Source organism: Nicotiana attenuata, unplaced genomic scaffold (genome assembly GCF_001879085.1).
Source record: "Nicotiana attenuata strain UT unplaced genomic scaffold, NIATTr2, whole genome shotgun sequence".
NCBI lineage: Eukaryota > Viridiplantae > Streptophyta > Magnoliopsida > Solanales > Solanaceae > Nicotiana > Nicotiana attenuata.
In genome coordinates, this window is record NW_017670919.1 from 290,339 (window position 1) to 304,696 (window position 14,358).

Sequence of the window (14,358 nt, forward strand, 5' to 3'; positions counted from 1 at the left end):
CGGGAGTCATCACCAACAGGATAATGTCTATCATGGAATGTCAACACATTACGACTTGTAAGTGAAGTGATATAACTAAATGTAAACTATTTATCAATTTGAGTAGCTTATTAATTTATTGTTTGTTCAGTGAAAACGAGCAAGTTGAACCACCTGTCTTGACTCAATTACCCGGAGATGACGTATTTACTCGGGATCTGCCAGATGTGCAGAGTCAGGAAGAGAACAGTGATTATGACAACAATGCCGACGAGTTAGAGATGACACACCCTTCCTGATGAGGGTAGTGATGAGGAGGAAATTCGGACAAAAATGTGGAAAGTGGATAAATATATTGGCACCCATATTTGTGAAATAGACACATTCAATGGGAATCACTTCAACTTTTGACTTGATTTCTCTTGTCATGATTCCACACATTGAAGCGTCCATAAGGTACATGATCAAAGAGTACATTACATCCGTCCACTAGGAATATGTCCATACCATTACCAAAAGAAAGGCATTTCTCGGGCGCAAACGTGCGTTTGAAATTGTTTATGGTATCTGGGATAAGTCATTTGCAGCTCTACCCAGGTACATGACTGCATTGCAACACTTTAACCCCAGGACCGTTGTTGAATAGTTACTTGAGCGGAGTTTGGGAATACCAGAATATATATATTCAAATACGTGTTCTGGGCATTTAAACCAGCAATTAATGATTTTGTGCATTGCTGCTCGGTAATATCCATAGATGGTACTCATGTCTATGGAAAGTATGATATTAAGCTGTTGATTGCCATTGCAGTAGATGCCAATGGACAAATATTTGCCCTAGCTTTTGCCATCTGTGCCAATGAAAGCCAAGAGACGTAGACGTTATTTTTGAACCACTTGAAGGAGCACGTTGTCAAACAACATTCAGGTATTTGTCTAATACCTGCTCGGCATGGGGGTATATTAAGTTCTGTAGAGCATTTGCCTGAATGGCAGGAACCGTATACATAGCACCATTACGGTGTGAGGCACCTGAAGGCCAATTTCCAGAAGGAACATCCCAACTAGGATCTGTATGATTTAATGTGGATGGCTGCAACAGATCACCAAGAGCATAAATTCCGGACGCACATGGAATCTATCTGGCAGGAAGGCGAGGCAAAGTATCATTGGTTACAGCGACATAAGCTTGAAAAGTGGACTTTGCATGCAGATGGTGGCAGAAGATGGGGAATTCTGACTAGAAATGTGTCAGAGTCTTTCAACGGGTTATTGAAGTCTTCACGAGGATTTCCTGTCACTGCCATGGTGTGGATGTCATTCAAGCAGATGGCAGAGAGGTTTATTGAAAGGGCTGCAGTTGCAACGTCATTGATGGAAAGGGGTGTTAAGTTTATGCCACTACAAATGAAAAGATTTGAGAAATACAGGCGGCGAGCACATTGGCATTCATTTTTACATTATGATCACGGCCGAAATATTTTTGAAGTTCGCACCACTATCCATGAAAACCGGGAGAATAATGTACATACCATAAATGAATCTAGAAGGTTATGCTTTTGTGGAAAATGGTCCATCTACCATATGCCGTGCTTACATACCATCAAGTGCTTTCAACATACAGGTTTAAGGCCAACCAACTACGTTGATAAACAATATAGTGTTGCTGCATACTTAAACACATATAATGGGCAATTGCAGCCAGTGGGTGCTGAGCATCATTGGCCGCCGGAACCATTCAAAATGGTATGTAACAAGGAGTTTTTGCATCAGCGACAGGTGCAGAAAAGAACGCGTATACGAAACCAAATGGATGTTGGTGATACCGTTTATGTGCATAAATATGGCATATGCTCGCAAACAGGACACGACTGTCGTCAATGTCCTTCAGCTGGTTTGGGTGGCGGTGGTAATCCAGCTTCTGGTAGAAATTCATCTAATGTGCCCAACTATCAAGGATACACGTAGTGTTTTGTTTTCGTAATGTGTTTTTAAGAAGTGTATGTACTTGTTTATCTTGCAGAATGTATGAAAGAAAACTATATTTCCATTGCTGTTGTATCTTTTTGATATTTAACATTAATACTTCAGTACAACAATCTAACATAAACCCATTTAAAAAACCAAAAAAAATTGTCATTCCCCATTATCGTCACTGTCTGGCACTATTTCATTGTCACTATCTTTAACTTCTTCGTCAACATCATGTATGTACCCTTCGGGACCGAGGGCATCGTAATCTAGGCCCCAGGTGACACTCATTTCTCGCATTTCATTGCTATCATCAAGAAGACCACTTGCCTGATTTATACAACAATATGGGACACCTACGCCCAACGTCTGTGGTAGAAACTTAGGTAGTCCCTCCCACTCGACAACTGTTGGGAAAACAGGATAATCATTGTCTTTATGCAATTATTCATTTTCTGATAAATCCCAGTACTGATCCCCCGTTCCTCTCAAGAAGTTAAGATCATCCATTGCATGATGAACAACAAGTGCCTTTTCCATCTCTAGAATCTCCTTCATCAGATGCCTAATCACTTCTGGTTCATCTTTGCGTGTGTTTGTTTGGAAGGCTGTAGACATTGCTTGTGGCACAACAAGCCCACGCCAGTGACACAGTACTTCGTAATCACACCTCTTTGTGTAAAGGGGAACCCATTGTAATATTCAGGCTTTGTAGAATGCGCTTCGCCCTTAATAATGTGCCCTGCGACTTTGAGATCAATGTGTATATTGATAGTTTGATTTTCCAAGGTACAGAGAACACCATACCACTTGTCATCACTCAAGTCAGTGTAGCAACCTAGCATATTTTTTTCAAGGTAGGGATCGATAGTGTTAAGATGTGATCCGTGGGGATCTGTTGAATTACCTTTACCCTTTTGCCTCTTTTTGAACCACTTGTTAAATGTTAGTGGCAGTTTTTAATGGATGTTTTAATGTTTATTCAAAAGGTCTTTGAGATACATATGACTTGGTTTAGTTTAAGAAGCTTTCTTATACCCGAAATAATGATTAGCATGCGAAGCATAGCGCGGTTGCATACCATGTTATGTGTATTGTCTTGTCAACCTGATAAAGCTGCCGTTCTGCAAAAGCTGTCTTCTGGAAAAGCTGTATTGTACCGTAAAAATTATTAGCACGCGAAGCATACCGCGGTTACATACCACGTTATGTGTATTATCTTGTCGAGTTGATAAAGCTACCGTTCTACAAAAGCTGGTCACCTGGAAAAGTTGTATTGTACCGTAAAGAATAATTAGCACGTGAAGCATAACGCGGTTACATACCACGTTATGTGTATTGTCTTGTCGAGCTGATAAAGGTGCCGTTCTGCAAAAGCTGCTCGCCTGGAAATATTGTATTGTACCGTAAAGAATTATTAGCACGCGAAGTATAGCGCGGTTATATACCACGTTATGTGTGTTGCCTTGCCTATAAATAACTAGCGAATTTTAGTTATTATCTGCGCTTAACCAAAACAATAGCAACACTTTCCATAAAGCGGGGTTTTTTATTCATTAACAAATGTCAGAACGCATTTATGTACCAGTGTGCTATTGTGGCAAATGTTGTATGGTGTCGAACTGTTGGGAGGATGGTCATGTTGGGCGCAGATGCTGGATGTGTGTAAACAGGTTTGGAGGCAACAACGGAAATTATTGCAATTTTGAGGTATGACTTGATGAACCCTGTAAGCAAGAATGCTACAAACGATCTTTGCAGTATTATCATGATATGAATAAAAGATAGGAACGTGATGAGATTGAAATGAAACGAGAAACTGCGGAGTTGAAGGAGAAACCAAAAGAGGCGGAAGAAGAAAAAAATAAGCTGAAAGAGAAATTTAAGTGGTTGGAGCAGAGAATACTAGGCGATCGTGACTAAACAATGACATGTATGTGTTGAGTGTAGTACTTTATCTTTATATTTTCCGTGTCATGTGTTTTCATTAATTGTACTGAATTTAAATTATGTTAAGTTGCTATGTTTGTGTTTGTGTTGTAGTATTAAAATAAAGAAGAACTGGGGAAATAAATACTTAATGTGCATATAATGTAAACATAAAAAATTGTTGTTGTTACTTACATAAAATACAAAAAAAAAATCAATGTTCCCACAATCTGTGTGCTTTAATGTAGCCGTTGGCCTGAGGCGCATCCCAGCCCGCCCGGCTACGCTATCAGGATCATCCTCATCACGTCGCCTCTTTATCGCAGGATGTGTTGTAGCATGATCGTTAGTAGTGTTGGTAGGATCGGTAGAAGGGGCCATCGGTCCAGCAGAAACCTACAGAAGAATAAGTCAGCTCAGTATATGAAAATATATATTAGTAATGTACGTGTTAAGTCAAAAAAAAATTAAATTGTCTTACCATGGTCTCGTCGGGCTCCTGAATATAAGCATCCGTCGCATGCAGGTCAGCATCGCACAAAGTGGCCTCCGTGACGGGCGGGGATGAAGCCTTAATAAGAAAATTATAAAGTTATTTATGGAAAATCAATGAGAAAAAAACAAATTTAAATTTAATAGTAATACAAACATACCTGCACTTGTGAAAGATCCCAAGCACCCCTCGATGATGAGCCATAACTCAGCCGGCGTCCACTATCCACATCTCGGGTCGGCCGATCCTCACCAATGGTCGATGGGCCTGGAAAGTACAGATTCCAATCCTCTCCGGTAATTCTCGTGCCCGTGATGAACAATGGATCTGATGGGGTCACCTGCAAAGTCCCTGGAGTGAGCGGCAGCTGAAGGCTGAATGACGGCATGCTGCTGTGATGCTCGTCTGGCTCATGAAGGTCACTCGGCAGATCAGCTCCAACATCCTCAACAGGTGCCTCAACGCCCCCTTGCTGGGGACCAGCTCCTGGTCGACCCCCATGACCCCGTGAGACAGCCCTGCCTCGTTGTCCCCTACCTCGTGGGATAGCCCTACCTCTATGGTACTACTCTGGTGCCACAAAAGCAGGGTCGTGTACTAAGCGCTCATCCTCTCGGGCTCGGTGCAGTGTCCGGGCTGCATCTGCAGTCCCAACTGGTGGAATAAATATAGGCCAATAGCCTGCACATCGTGTAAAATATAAATTAAGTAACGCTAGGTTACAGTTATAAGTAAGAATACCAAATAACATAACAGTGCCTCGTGCCTCCCGGCGTATGGAACGTACCGTATGCCAGCTCGATGAATGGGATTCCCGATGAAAAGTCGGTAATGCCGCAGTACCAGCCTATATAATCATGCTCAGTATCCTGCCGACTCGGTGAAGGGGAGGGAGGGGGGCAAAATTAGGTCGAATCGCCGGTCCCAAGTATCGATCTACTCCTCTAGCCGTGCCACATATGACTGGTCCACCTTGGAATGATCATCCCATGGAAATGTGTGGTCTGCCAGGTGGGCGGTGTCGGTACGAGCTGCGGACGGCCAAACTAGCAAAGTACCCATTCGGTGGCATGATGCTCCACAATATCAAGGCACATCAACGGGACGAAAGAGCCCCACATAAGTCGTCCGACCGAGCAATAAGCGGGCAAGCCAGTTATCATTGCGTCGTTGTATGGCGTCCAGATGAACTATTAAGTAACAACAGAAAACGCGAGTATACGCGACACATGTGAAGCTATGCCAAGTAAGCTTATATATGCATTTACCTGTGCGCCCTCCAGCAATTCCAAGATATTCCTGCACAAGAGGAGATTATGCCGAGCCTCGTACTCACGCGTATATCCCCGTCGGAGAACCCACCTCCTAGCTAGAGGGAGAAACGGAGGTGGTACATCCAGAGCTAATGGTGGTAGAGGTGGCTGCAACTGCAGAAACCGCTCCCAGGCCCAAACCTAACATAAAAAGTTGACGTAAAATTTAAGATATATTTTTACTAGGTATGTTAAAATGAATAGAGTATTCGAATACGTTGTCACTTGTAGTAGCGGCAAAAATCCAGCAACGTCACGCTGGGTGCCCATGCTCGCCCGACACATCTGCCTGTACAAGTAGGAGAGAACAACAACACCTCAGTTGTACTGGGGTAAATTATCTAGCCGCTCAAGATGATGAATAAATCTCAAGCTAACTAGGTTCCCCTAAGTGTTCGGGAACAAGACCCCTCCAAACATAAGGAGTAGCAGCAACCTCCCATACTGGTGAACATGATAATCTGATGTACCGCCATCGATGTCAAGATGCAATATCTCCAAATACTCTCGAATATTCGTCAACAAAAAATGACTGGCCCCGGGCAGTGCATTCTCATCCTGTGGCTGGAAACCAGTGAGCTGCTGCAGCATGTCCAGGTACTGCGCACCTGTTATCTCTCTCATGCCCTGTGGTAGAGCAACGGGGTGTCCATCAACGGGCAGTCCATACCTCTACGTCCTGCAGTGTGATGGTGGCCTCGCCTATGGGCGAGTGGAATGTGTGCGTCTCCGGTCGCCACCGCTCTATCAGGGCCGTGACCAAAGACCAATCGAGCTGCAGCTGCCCGATCTCCAAAATCCTGTAGAAGCCTGTATCCTGCAGGCATCTGACTACACGGGGATGGAGAACTTTGCCCTCCAGAAAGTCCCACATGTCGTCCACTCTCCTGACGCAGAGAGTCTGGGCCAGTAACTCTCCCTCCCATATGTGGGCGGACCTATGTTCGCCCTGTAACGACAGTAGCTCATCGCTGGAAGGTCCGGGATGAATAGGCGACATCTCCATGTCGTCTACTGTAAATTAAACAATATTAATTACATGTTAGTTTTATAATTTATATGTTTGTTTGTAAAGTAAATAATTAATTTTTATAATTATACAATATTTACTTATTATGTATTCACATAAGGGTTCCAGGCTCGATATTTGAGGCTCAGTAGCACCAAGATATCCTGAATTCCGGTATGTGTTAGTTTTATTATTTTACATGTTAGTTTTATAATTTTATATGTTTGTTTGTAAATTAAATAATTAATTTTTATAATTATACAATGTTTACTTATTAAGTATTCACATAGGGGTTCTAGGCTCGATATTTGAGGCCCAGCAGCATCAAGATATCCTGAATTCTTGTATGTGTTAGATTTATTATTTTACATGTTAGTTTTATAATTTTATATATTTGTTTGTAAATCAAATAATTAATTATTATAATTATTCAATATTTACTTACTAAGTATTCACATAGGGGTTCCAGGCTCGATATTTGAGGCCCAACAGCACAAAGATATCCTGAATTCTTGTATATGTTATTTTTATTAATTTACATGTTAGTTATAATTCTATATGTTTGTTTGTAAATTAAATAATTTATTTTTATAATTATACAATAGTTACTTATTAAGTATTCACATAGGGGTTCCAGACTCGATATTTGAGGCCTAGCAGTACCAAAATATCCTGAATTCTTGAGTTTTATTATTTTACATGTTAGTTTTATAATTTTATATGTTTTTTTGTAAATTAAATAATTAAATTTTATAATTATACAATATTCAATTATTAAATATTCACATATGGGTTCCAGGCTCGATATTTGCAGCCCAGTAGCACTAAGATATCTGGAAAATATTGTTCTTTTCTCATGTTATTTTCTTACGATCGTTGACTATAATTGGACATAGTTTGTGTTTGATCTATCAATTATTTTGACGTATTTTTGAATATAGAGATACTTAAACTACGGGGATACTACACTAAAAGACACTACATTTTACTACGCTAAAAGGCACTACATTTTACTACCCTAAAAGGGCACGATATTACTAGTCTTTAAGCAAATAAATAATATAAACCAGATAAAAATAATAAATATTAATCACAAAACATTCACTAAATACATATACAACAGTAAAAAGTAACTTATTAACATTTATTTTATCAAATAATAATGATTTCTTAATTTTTACATATTTTTTTAGCACTAATATTTAAGTCCGGATAGAATGAACATACCAGTTTAATCGCAAAAAAGAAGAAAAACATAGAACACTTTTAAAACTACTAATACGCATTTCTTATACGAGTTTCGACAAAAATCAAATCGGAATACCTCGATTTATGTTTTTTGAAAAGTTGAAAAATTGAAGATTTTAGCCCGAAACGAGCAACCACAACGAGAGAAGGCCTTAGCTAGGATGTGGGACCAACACTCTTTATTTTTTGTGAGACGGGTGGGGTCCACTTGTGTGTTTTTGGGTCGTTAATGGGGGGGACCGCTAGATCGATTTAAAATTTTTTTTGGGGGGGGGGGGGGAGCTTCTGTTTGAACGTGGGGGAAGGGAAGGGGACGTGTATTTGAAGATGAAAAGCGTGATTTATTAAGGCGTTTTATATATAGAGCTTTATTAAACCACGCTTTATATAAACGTCTAATCAGCTTCAGGTAAAGCGTATTTCGTAAAAGCGTTTTATATAAAACGCGCTTTACCTTAACGTTCAAAACGGACGTTAAAGTAAAGCGCGGTTTTATATAGTTTGGTCACTTAATTTTCTTTTTACTTATTTCGGTCTTTTGAGTCCAAAAATATCACATTTAGGTTCATGGCGAAACGGGTGTTTTTGAAAGGTTTTGGCTGACTTCCAAATTGATGTCATGCCTGCATGTTATCATGTTATATAGGTCAGGCGGAGATCAGAATAATTTATGTTTGTGGTCAGACTTTTTCCTTGCAAAGGAATTCAACCTTTCTTGGAAAACAATACATTTTCTTTACTACTCCACTTGTCTCATTAAAGTACACTCTATTTTATTTATATATATAGATCCAATCATACACTTCCTATTCAAAAATCACAAAATCATAGATATCACCAAGCGAGAAAGAGAGAGAGGGAGAAGATGGAGTCAGCTGGTTGTGAAGAAATGCACGACATAGTCATAGTGGGTGGTGGCCTTTGTGGCCTTGCTACAGCCCTTGCTTTGCACAAGTACTTTTCTTTTTCTTTCTGTTCTTCTTTCTATATATTAATTAATGACAAGTTTTAGCTTAGATCATAGGTAGTTTACTAAGGAAGAATACATATGTATAAAATAAAATCAACTGCAGGAAAGGGATAAAGAGTGTGGTGTTAGAGAAATCAGAAACACTAAGAGCAGCAGGAGCAGCCATAGGTGTAATGCCTAATGGATGGAGGGCATTGGATCAGCTTGGTGTCGCTTCTCACCTAAGATCTACTGCTCTTCCTCTTCAAGGGTAAGCTTTTTGTTTATCCTTTTCTAATGACCCACTTGCCCCATTTGATTATATATATATATATATATATTTAGTTTTGTTGGGAAATAAATTATACCGGAATTATAATAATGGGACTATAATACGAAATTAAATAATAACGTAATTATTTAAATTGATATACTTTTATAGGAAGATGCTTGGTTTATTTGGCCCAAAAATAAGATGTACGGGGTGTTTGGTTTACACTAGATAAGTTAGATAAAGTTTTATTTTCAATTTTAACCTTAAGTTTTATAAAGTCGACGACTTTGTCCTTTTAGTATTTATCTGAGGATTCGTTAATTTCGGGATTGTTATCCCACCCTTAATGTGGGATAGGATAATGGCATAATGCGATAATAGTTGTATAATCTAATTCCATGATTGTTAATGCCAGATTCAAGGATAAAATTATCTTATATTTTGTTTTGTGATTATTGTCCTTCAGCCCACCAACCAAACGATCCCTTAAAGTACTGACTAATCCCTGCATTAACAAACAACTAGGGCAAAGATACTCCCTCCATCCTCAAAAATAAAATAAAAGGCACTTTTGTTTATTAGTCTCTTTCTTTGTTTTTTGGGCAATCCATTAGGCAGTGTCTAGGGCTAATTTTTTTATATATATGTAAAACAAAAAACAAAAACAAAGTCAGGAGGTCTTACATAGAGTAAAAGATGAGCTTTGATGAATACATGCCACCTATTATCAATATTGAGTAATATGCTCAACATTGATATCACATATGATCTAAGATGAACTTTGAAAATGAAAATTAACCCTACATAATGAAAGTCCACACTTGCACAATTTGCCCAAATATTCCACTGTGTGTCTAACTCGATGAAGTACCAAAACAAAACTGTCTTAGTCCTTTGTTTGTCATAGTAGCCAACTGCCCAGAAGTACTTTGTCCACCAGCATGTCCCAGCGTGATTGCCTGTTGCTAACAGTGTCCAACTCCATGATTCTATGTTGCATAGTTTAGATAGTGATCCTACTCCAGCTAAATCATGCTGTACCATCCCCAAACTAATGACTATTCCTTTGTGTCTCGTCCAGAAATTATGTTTCCATGGCCTTCTTTGTGCTTTTTTGTGTTGTATCGCACATATTTTTCTGTACCTCCATTCAGTATCAAGTGTTTCTTCTATTGCTTTCCTCTTGCCTGGCTCCCTGTATGTGTTGCTGGTATTCAAATTCCTTATCCAACAGTCCTTTTCTGCAGTTTTATACCAATTGAACCTAGTCCTTTTAACTGCATGTAGTGTCTGCTGCCTCTCTATATCCAGCTTTAGCTGTGGTGTTTCCTGTGTACATGAGGACCTATCCTCCATTTGATTGTTTACAAGCACTACATAAGCTGTTGTGGCAACAGTCCAGACGTAGCTGCCTCTCACGAACAAAGCATACCTCAGAGATTTTGTCCTTGCCTTAATGCCTTTGCCCGACTTTGACTTCCTTCCTGTGGGTTTATTAGTCGCTTTAGAAAAGAGTATTACGTTTTTTAATTTAAAAATAATTTAACTTAATTTTGCTAAGTTACAAAAACATTATGCATGTCTAAATCACAAGTTTCAAAATGTCTTATAGCCTGCTTTTTCAAAGTTGAAGTGTTTGACCAAACTTTTGGAAGAAAAAAAAAAGTGTTTTTGAGGAGAAACAGAAGCATTTTTGGAAAAGTAGAAAAAAATAGCTTTCTCTAAAAGCACTTTTTTTAAAAACACTTTTGCGAAAAAATATACTTAGAATCAGTTTTTAAAAGCTTGCCCAAACACTAAAAATGCTTTTCAAATTAATAAGCCGAACACAAACTGATTCTCACCAAAATTACTTTTGAGAAAAACACTTTTGAGAAAAAGCACATCTCAAAATAGGCTAATTTTTGCAGCTTGGCCAAATAGGCTATTATACTCCATCCGTTTCAATTTATATAAACATATTTCCTTTTTAGTCTGTGCCAAAAAGAATGACATATTTCCCTATTTGGAAACAATTTATATTTATGCAATAATTTATAGCCACACAAAATATATGTGCCTCATTTTACATTACAAGTTCAAAAGTCTTCTCTCTCTTCTTAAACTACATATCCCGTAAAATGGGTTCACATAAATTAAAACGGAGAGAGTATTTAAGATCATACATTTCAAAAGTAAATATTTTGCACAGTCAATCTGTGTGAAACAGAGGAAGCAGTAAACAACTAGAAATCGTGCTAACAGATAATACAAGTATTATAAAGACGACAACCAAAACTAAACATAACATCAGACGTCAAATTGGCCAAATGATCAATTGTTTTTCCCTTTGCTAGAACCATGTTACTTTGCTGTACATTTGACATAGTTGCAACTCTTGTATTCCTGTTAACTTGATAGTATCATCATTTCAAAACAGGACTCGAATGACATGGATCGACAAGGGCAAAGAACAATACACATCAAACAAGTAAGTAAAAATCTGAGATCTAAATTTCCTTGTTCTACACTTGAAAGAAGAGAAAGTAAACATTTACCATTGTATGAAAAGGAACATTGGGGAGGTTCGCTGTCTTAAAAGGAGCGATATAGTCGAAACGTTTGCTGATGCTTTGCCTCCGAATACTATACGTTTTGGATGTGAAATTGTGTCAGTGGAAATGGATCCTCTCACTTCATTACCATCTATTCTACTTTCTAATGGAAAGCGTATTGGTGCCAAGGTACTTTTTCTTTCTTGCTCTTTCCTCTACTTCATATTTGAATATAAAGTATACCAGCTGAAAGTGTTTAATGCCAAAGGGTGCTGTATTAATATCTGTTATCATCAGGGGCAGAATTGCATGGTCTGAATCACTAGATTATTAATTGACTTGTCCTTGACACACATGGGTGTGCATTCCATTTATCGATTCGATTTTGACCCTTATCGATAATTACTTATCGATTATCGATTTGTACATATGCTTATCGTTATCGTTTCAATAAGGTTTCGATTTTTTCGATTTCGATTTATCGATTTTTGGGGCTTATCGATTCGGTTATCGATTACACCAATAAGAAAATTTGCGGGATTCCACGGAAAGTATATCGCTATAAACACGCCTAACTAATATGGACCAAAAGAAGCTAAAATAAGACGAACACCGTTTATAACATAAAAATTGTGTCAACAAGCACATGCAACGAAACTAAAGTAAGGGATCAAATGTATGCCACCAACACTCCAACGGTAAAAAAAAAAAAATTACATCATCACGGCTAATTCTATTTTCCATTAATTTGAACTTCATTCCCTTGAGCTTTAAATATGATCATTTCTTAAATGTGGTAGATGAAATAATAGGGTTAGGGACTTAGGGTAAAGGAAATGGTATTATAGAATAAGGGTAAAAAACAAAAATTAAAAAAAAAAAAATTTAAAAAATAAATTAATTTTTTTTTAGTATTTCTTATCGGTTTATCGATAAACCGATAACCGAAGAGGACAAAATCGAAATCGAAATCGATAACTCGATAAGGAAAATTTCGAAATCGAAATCGATAAATCGATAAACCGATATCGATAAACCGATAACAAATAATCGATTCGATTTATCGATAAACCGATTCGAATGCACACCCCTATTGACACAAAACAGTTAAGAATTTGTTGTTAGAAACTTTCACGACTACAACCAGAATCAAGTGTATTTCTTTCACTTGAATGATCATTGCAGATTTTAATCGGGTGTGATGGGTCGAGGTCAATAGTGTCAAGTTTCCTTGGGGTAAAGCCTACCAGAACTTTTCGCATCTCTGCAATTCGGGGTTTAACGACTTATCCAAATGGTCACTCATTTCCTATCGAATTTGTCCGCCTCGTAAGTGGCAAAACTGCAGTTGGAAGACTACCAATCACTGATAAGCTGGTCCATTGGTTTATTGGTGTTCAACAGGGTACAGGTACCTTCGATCCTACTACTTTTTAAAATGCACAGTCAATCAAATCGATAGAACATATTAATGTGACTTGAATTTTGATAGTTTTCGTGAGCCCGTAGTGGAAATATTTTTTATCTTGTTTGAAAATGTATGCTACTAATACTTGCTCTGCTACTCTGTCCAAGCCTGGTTGAGGAAGAGTTATGAGTCGTAAAACGAAAAAGTATGTTGATTGGTCGTACTATATGTAATGATTCCCCCATTCACAGTTTATCCAATAGGAACTTACGAATAAACCAGATATAAAGATTGTGACTAGGGTCTCTTTCCATTCTTATCATATTTATGCAGTTTCAAGATTCCTATGGAACTATTCTTTTATTTACGACAGATTGGTAGGCAAAGTTAATAGGCATATCTGCTATACTTCATAAATCTTGTGTCAATCTTTCTTCTTCTCTATATTGTCTGATTGGCTGTGTTCCTTTTGTTGCGTGATGCATAAATCAAACACTAGTCATAAATGTTTACAATGTGCACTTTTCAGATACCACATTTCCACATGATCCAGAACTTATCAAACAAAGAGCCCTGGAGGCAACAAGTGGTCGTCCAGCTGATGTACAAGAAATGATAGAGGGATGTGACCTGGATTCTCTGTCTTTCACTCACTTGAGATATCGCCCACCATGGGACTTGATGCTTGGAAATTTTCGCGAAAAGACAGTAACAGTTGCTGGAGATGCAATGCATGTAATGGGTCCATTTCTTGGCCAGGGAGGCTCAGCCGGAATAGAAGATGCAGTGGTGCTTGCAAGAAACTTGGCAAATGCAATGAAGGGAGATTTTGATGGTAAAAAAGTTGGAGAGGCACTGGATGAGTATGTAAAAGAGAGGAGAATGAGGGTGGTAAAACTGGCAACACAGTCATATCTAACCGCACTTCTTGTTGAGAATACACCATTGCTGACAAAATTTGTTGTCATAGCTGTGATGGCTCTTTTCTTCAGAAACCCAAGTGCTCATGTTGAATATGACTGTGGTCATCTCTGAGTGCCAGTACTTCTTGATATGTTTGCTAGGATCTGCTTTTGTAATCTTTTGTTGATATACAAATAAACATCATGTGTTTGTAATCATTTACTATTGCATTGCCACAAACATGATGAAGTAAAAGAGATGCAGGGCTAGATAGCATTCTTTAGCATTAAGGAAAATAGACCACCTCTTTCTTCCCATCTTCTCTTTCCCCCCCCCCCCCCCCCCCCC

General features: G+C 38.5%; 1 protein-coding gene across 2 annotated transcripts; it reads left to right on the top strand.

Annotated features, from left to right (window-relative positions):
* The first annotated feature begins 8,719 nt into the window (after positions 1-8,719).
* On the top strand, positions 8,720-14,306 carry LOC109244486 (FAD-dependent urate hydroxylase-like). Of its 2 annotated transcripts, none has more exons than XM_019411584.1 (6): positions 8,720-8,896; positions 9,016-9,162; positions 11,585-11,635; positions 11,717-11,888; positions 12,885-13,104; positions 13,637-14,306. In XM_019411584.1, the coding sequence occupies exons 1-6, from the start codon at positions 8,808-8,810 to the stop codon at positions 14,140-14,142; spliced, it is 1,185 nt and encodes a 394-aa protein (XP_019267129.1). In that variant the 5' UTR covers positions 8,720-8,807; the 3' UTR covers positions 14,143-14,306. The 2 variants fall into 2 exon arrangements, with proteins under 2 accessions (XP_019267129.1, XP_019267128.1); XM_019411583.1 differs by having other exon boundaries at positions 8,721-8,896; positions 12,885-13,110.
* The last annotated feature ends 52 nt before the right edge of the window (positions 14,307-14,358 follow it).

Excerpts from the sequence above, each read along its gene's own strand:
- LOC109244486 (XM_019411583.1), top strand. The coding sequence starts at position 8,808 with ATGGAGTCAGCTGGTTGTGAAGAAATGCACGACATAGTCATAGTGGGT. Across the intron at positions 8,897-9,015 it reads ACAGCCCTTGCTTTGCACAA|GAAAGGGATAAAGAGTGTGG; the intron begins GTACTTTTCTTT and ends AATCAACTGCAG. Across the intron at positions 11,889-12,884 it reads GAAAGCGTATTGGTGCCAAG|ATTTTAATCGGGTGTGATGG; the intron begins GTACTTTTTCTT and ends TGATCATTGCAG.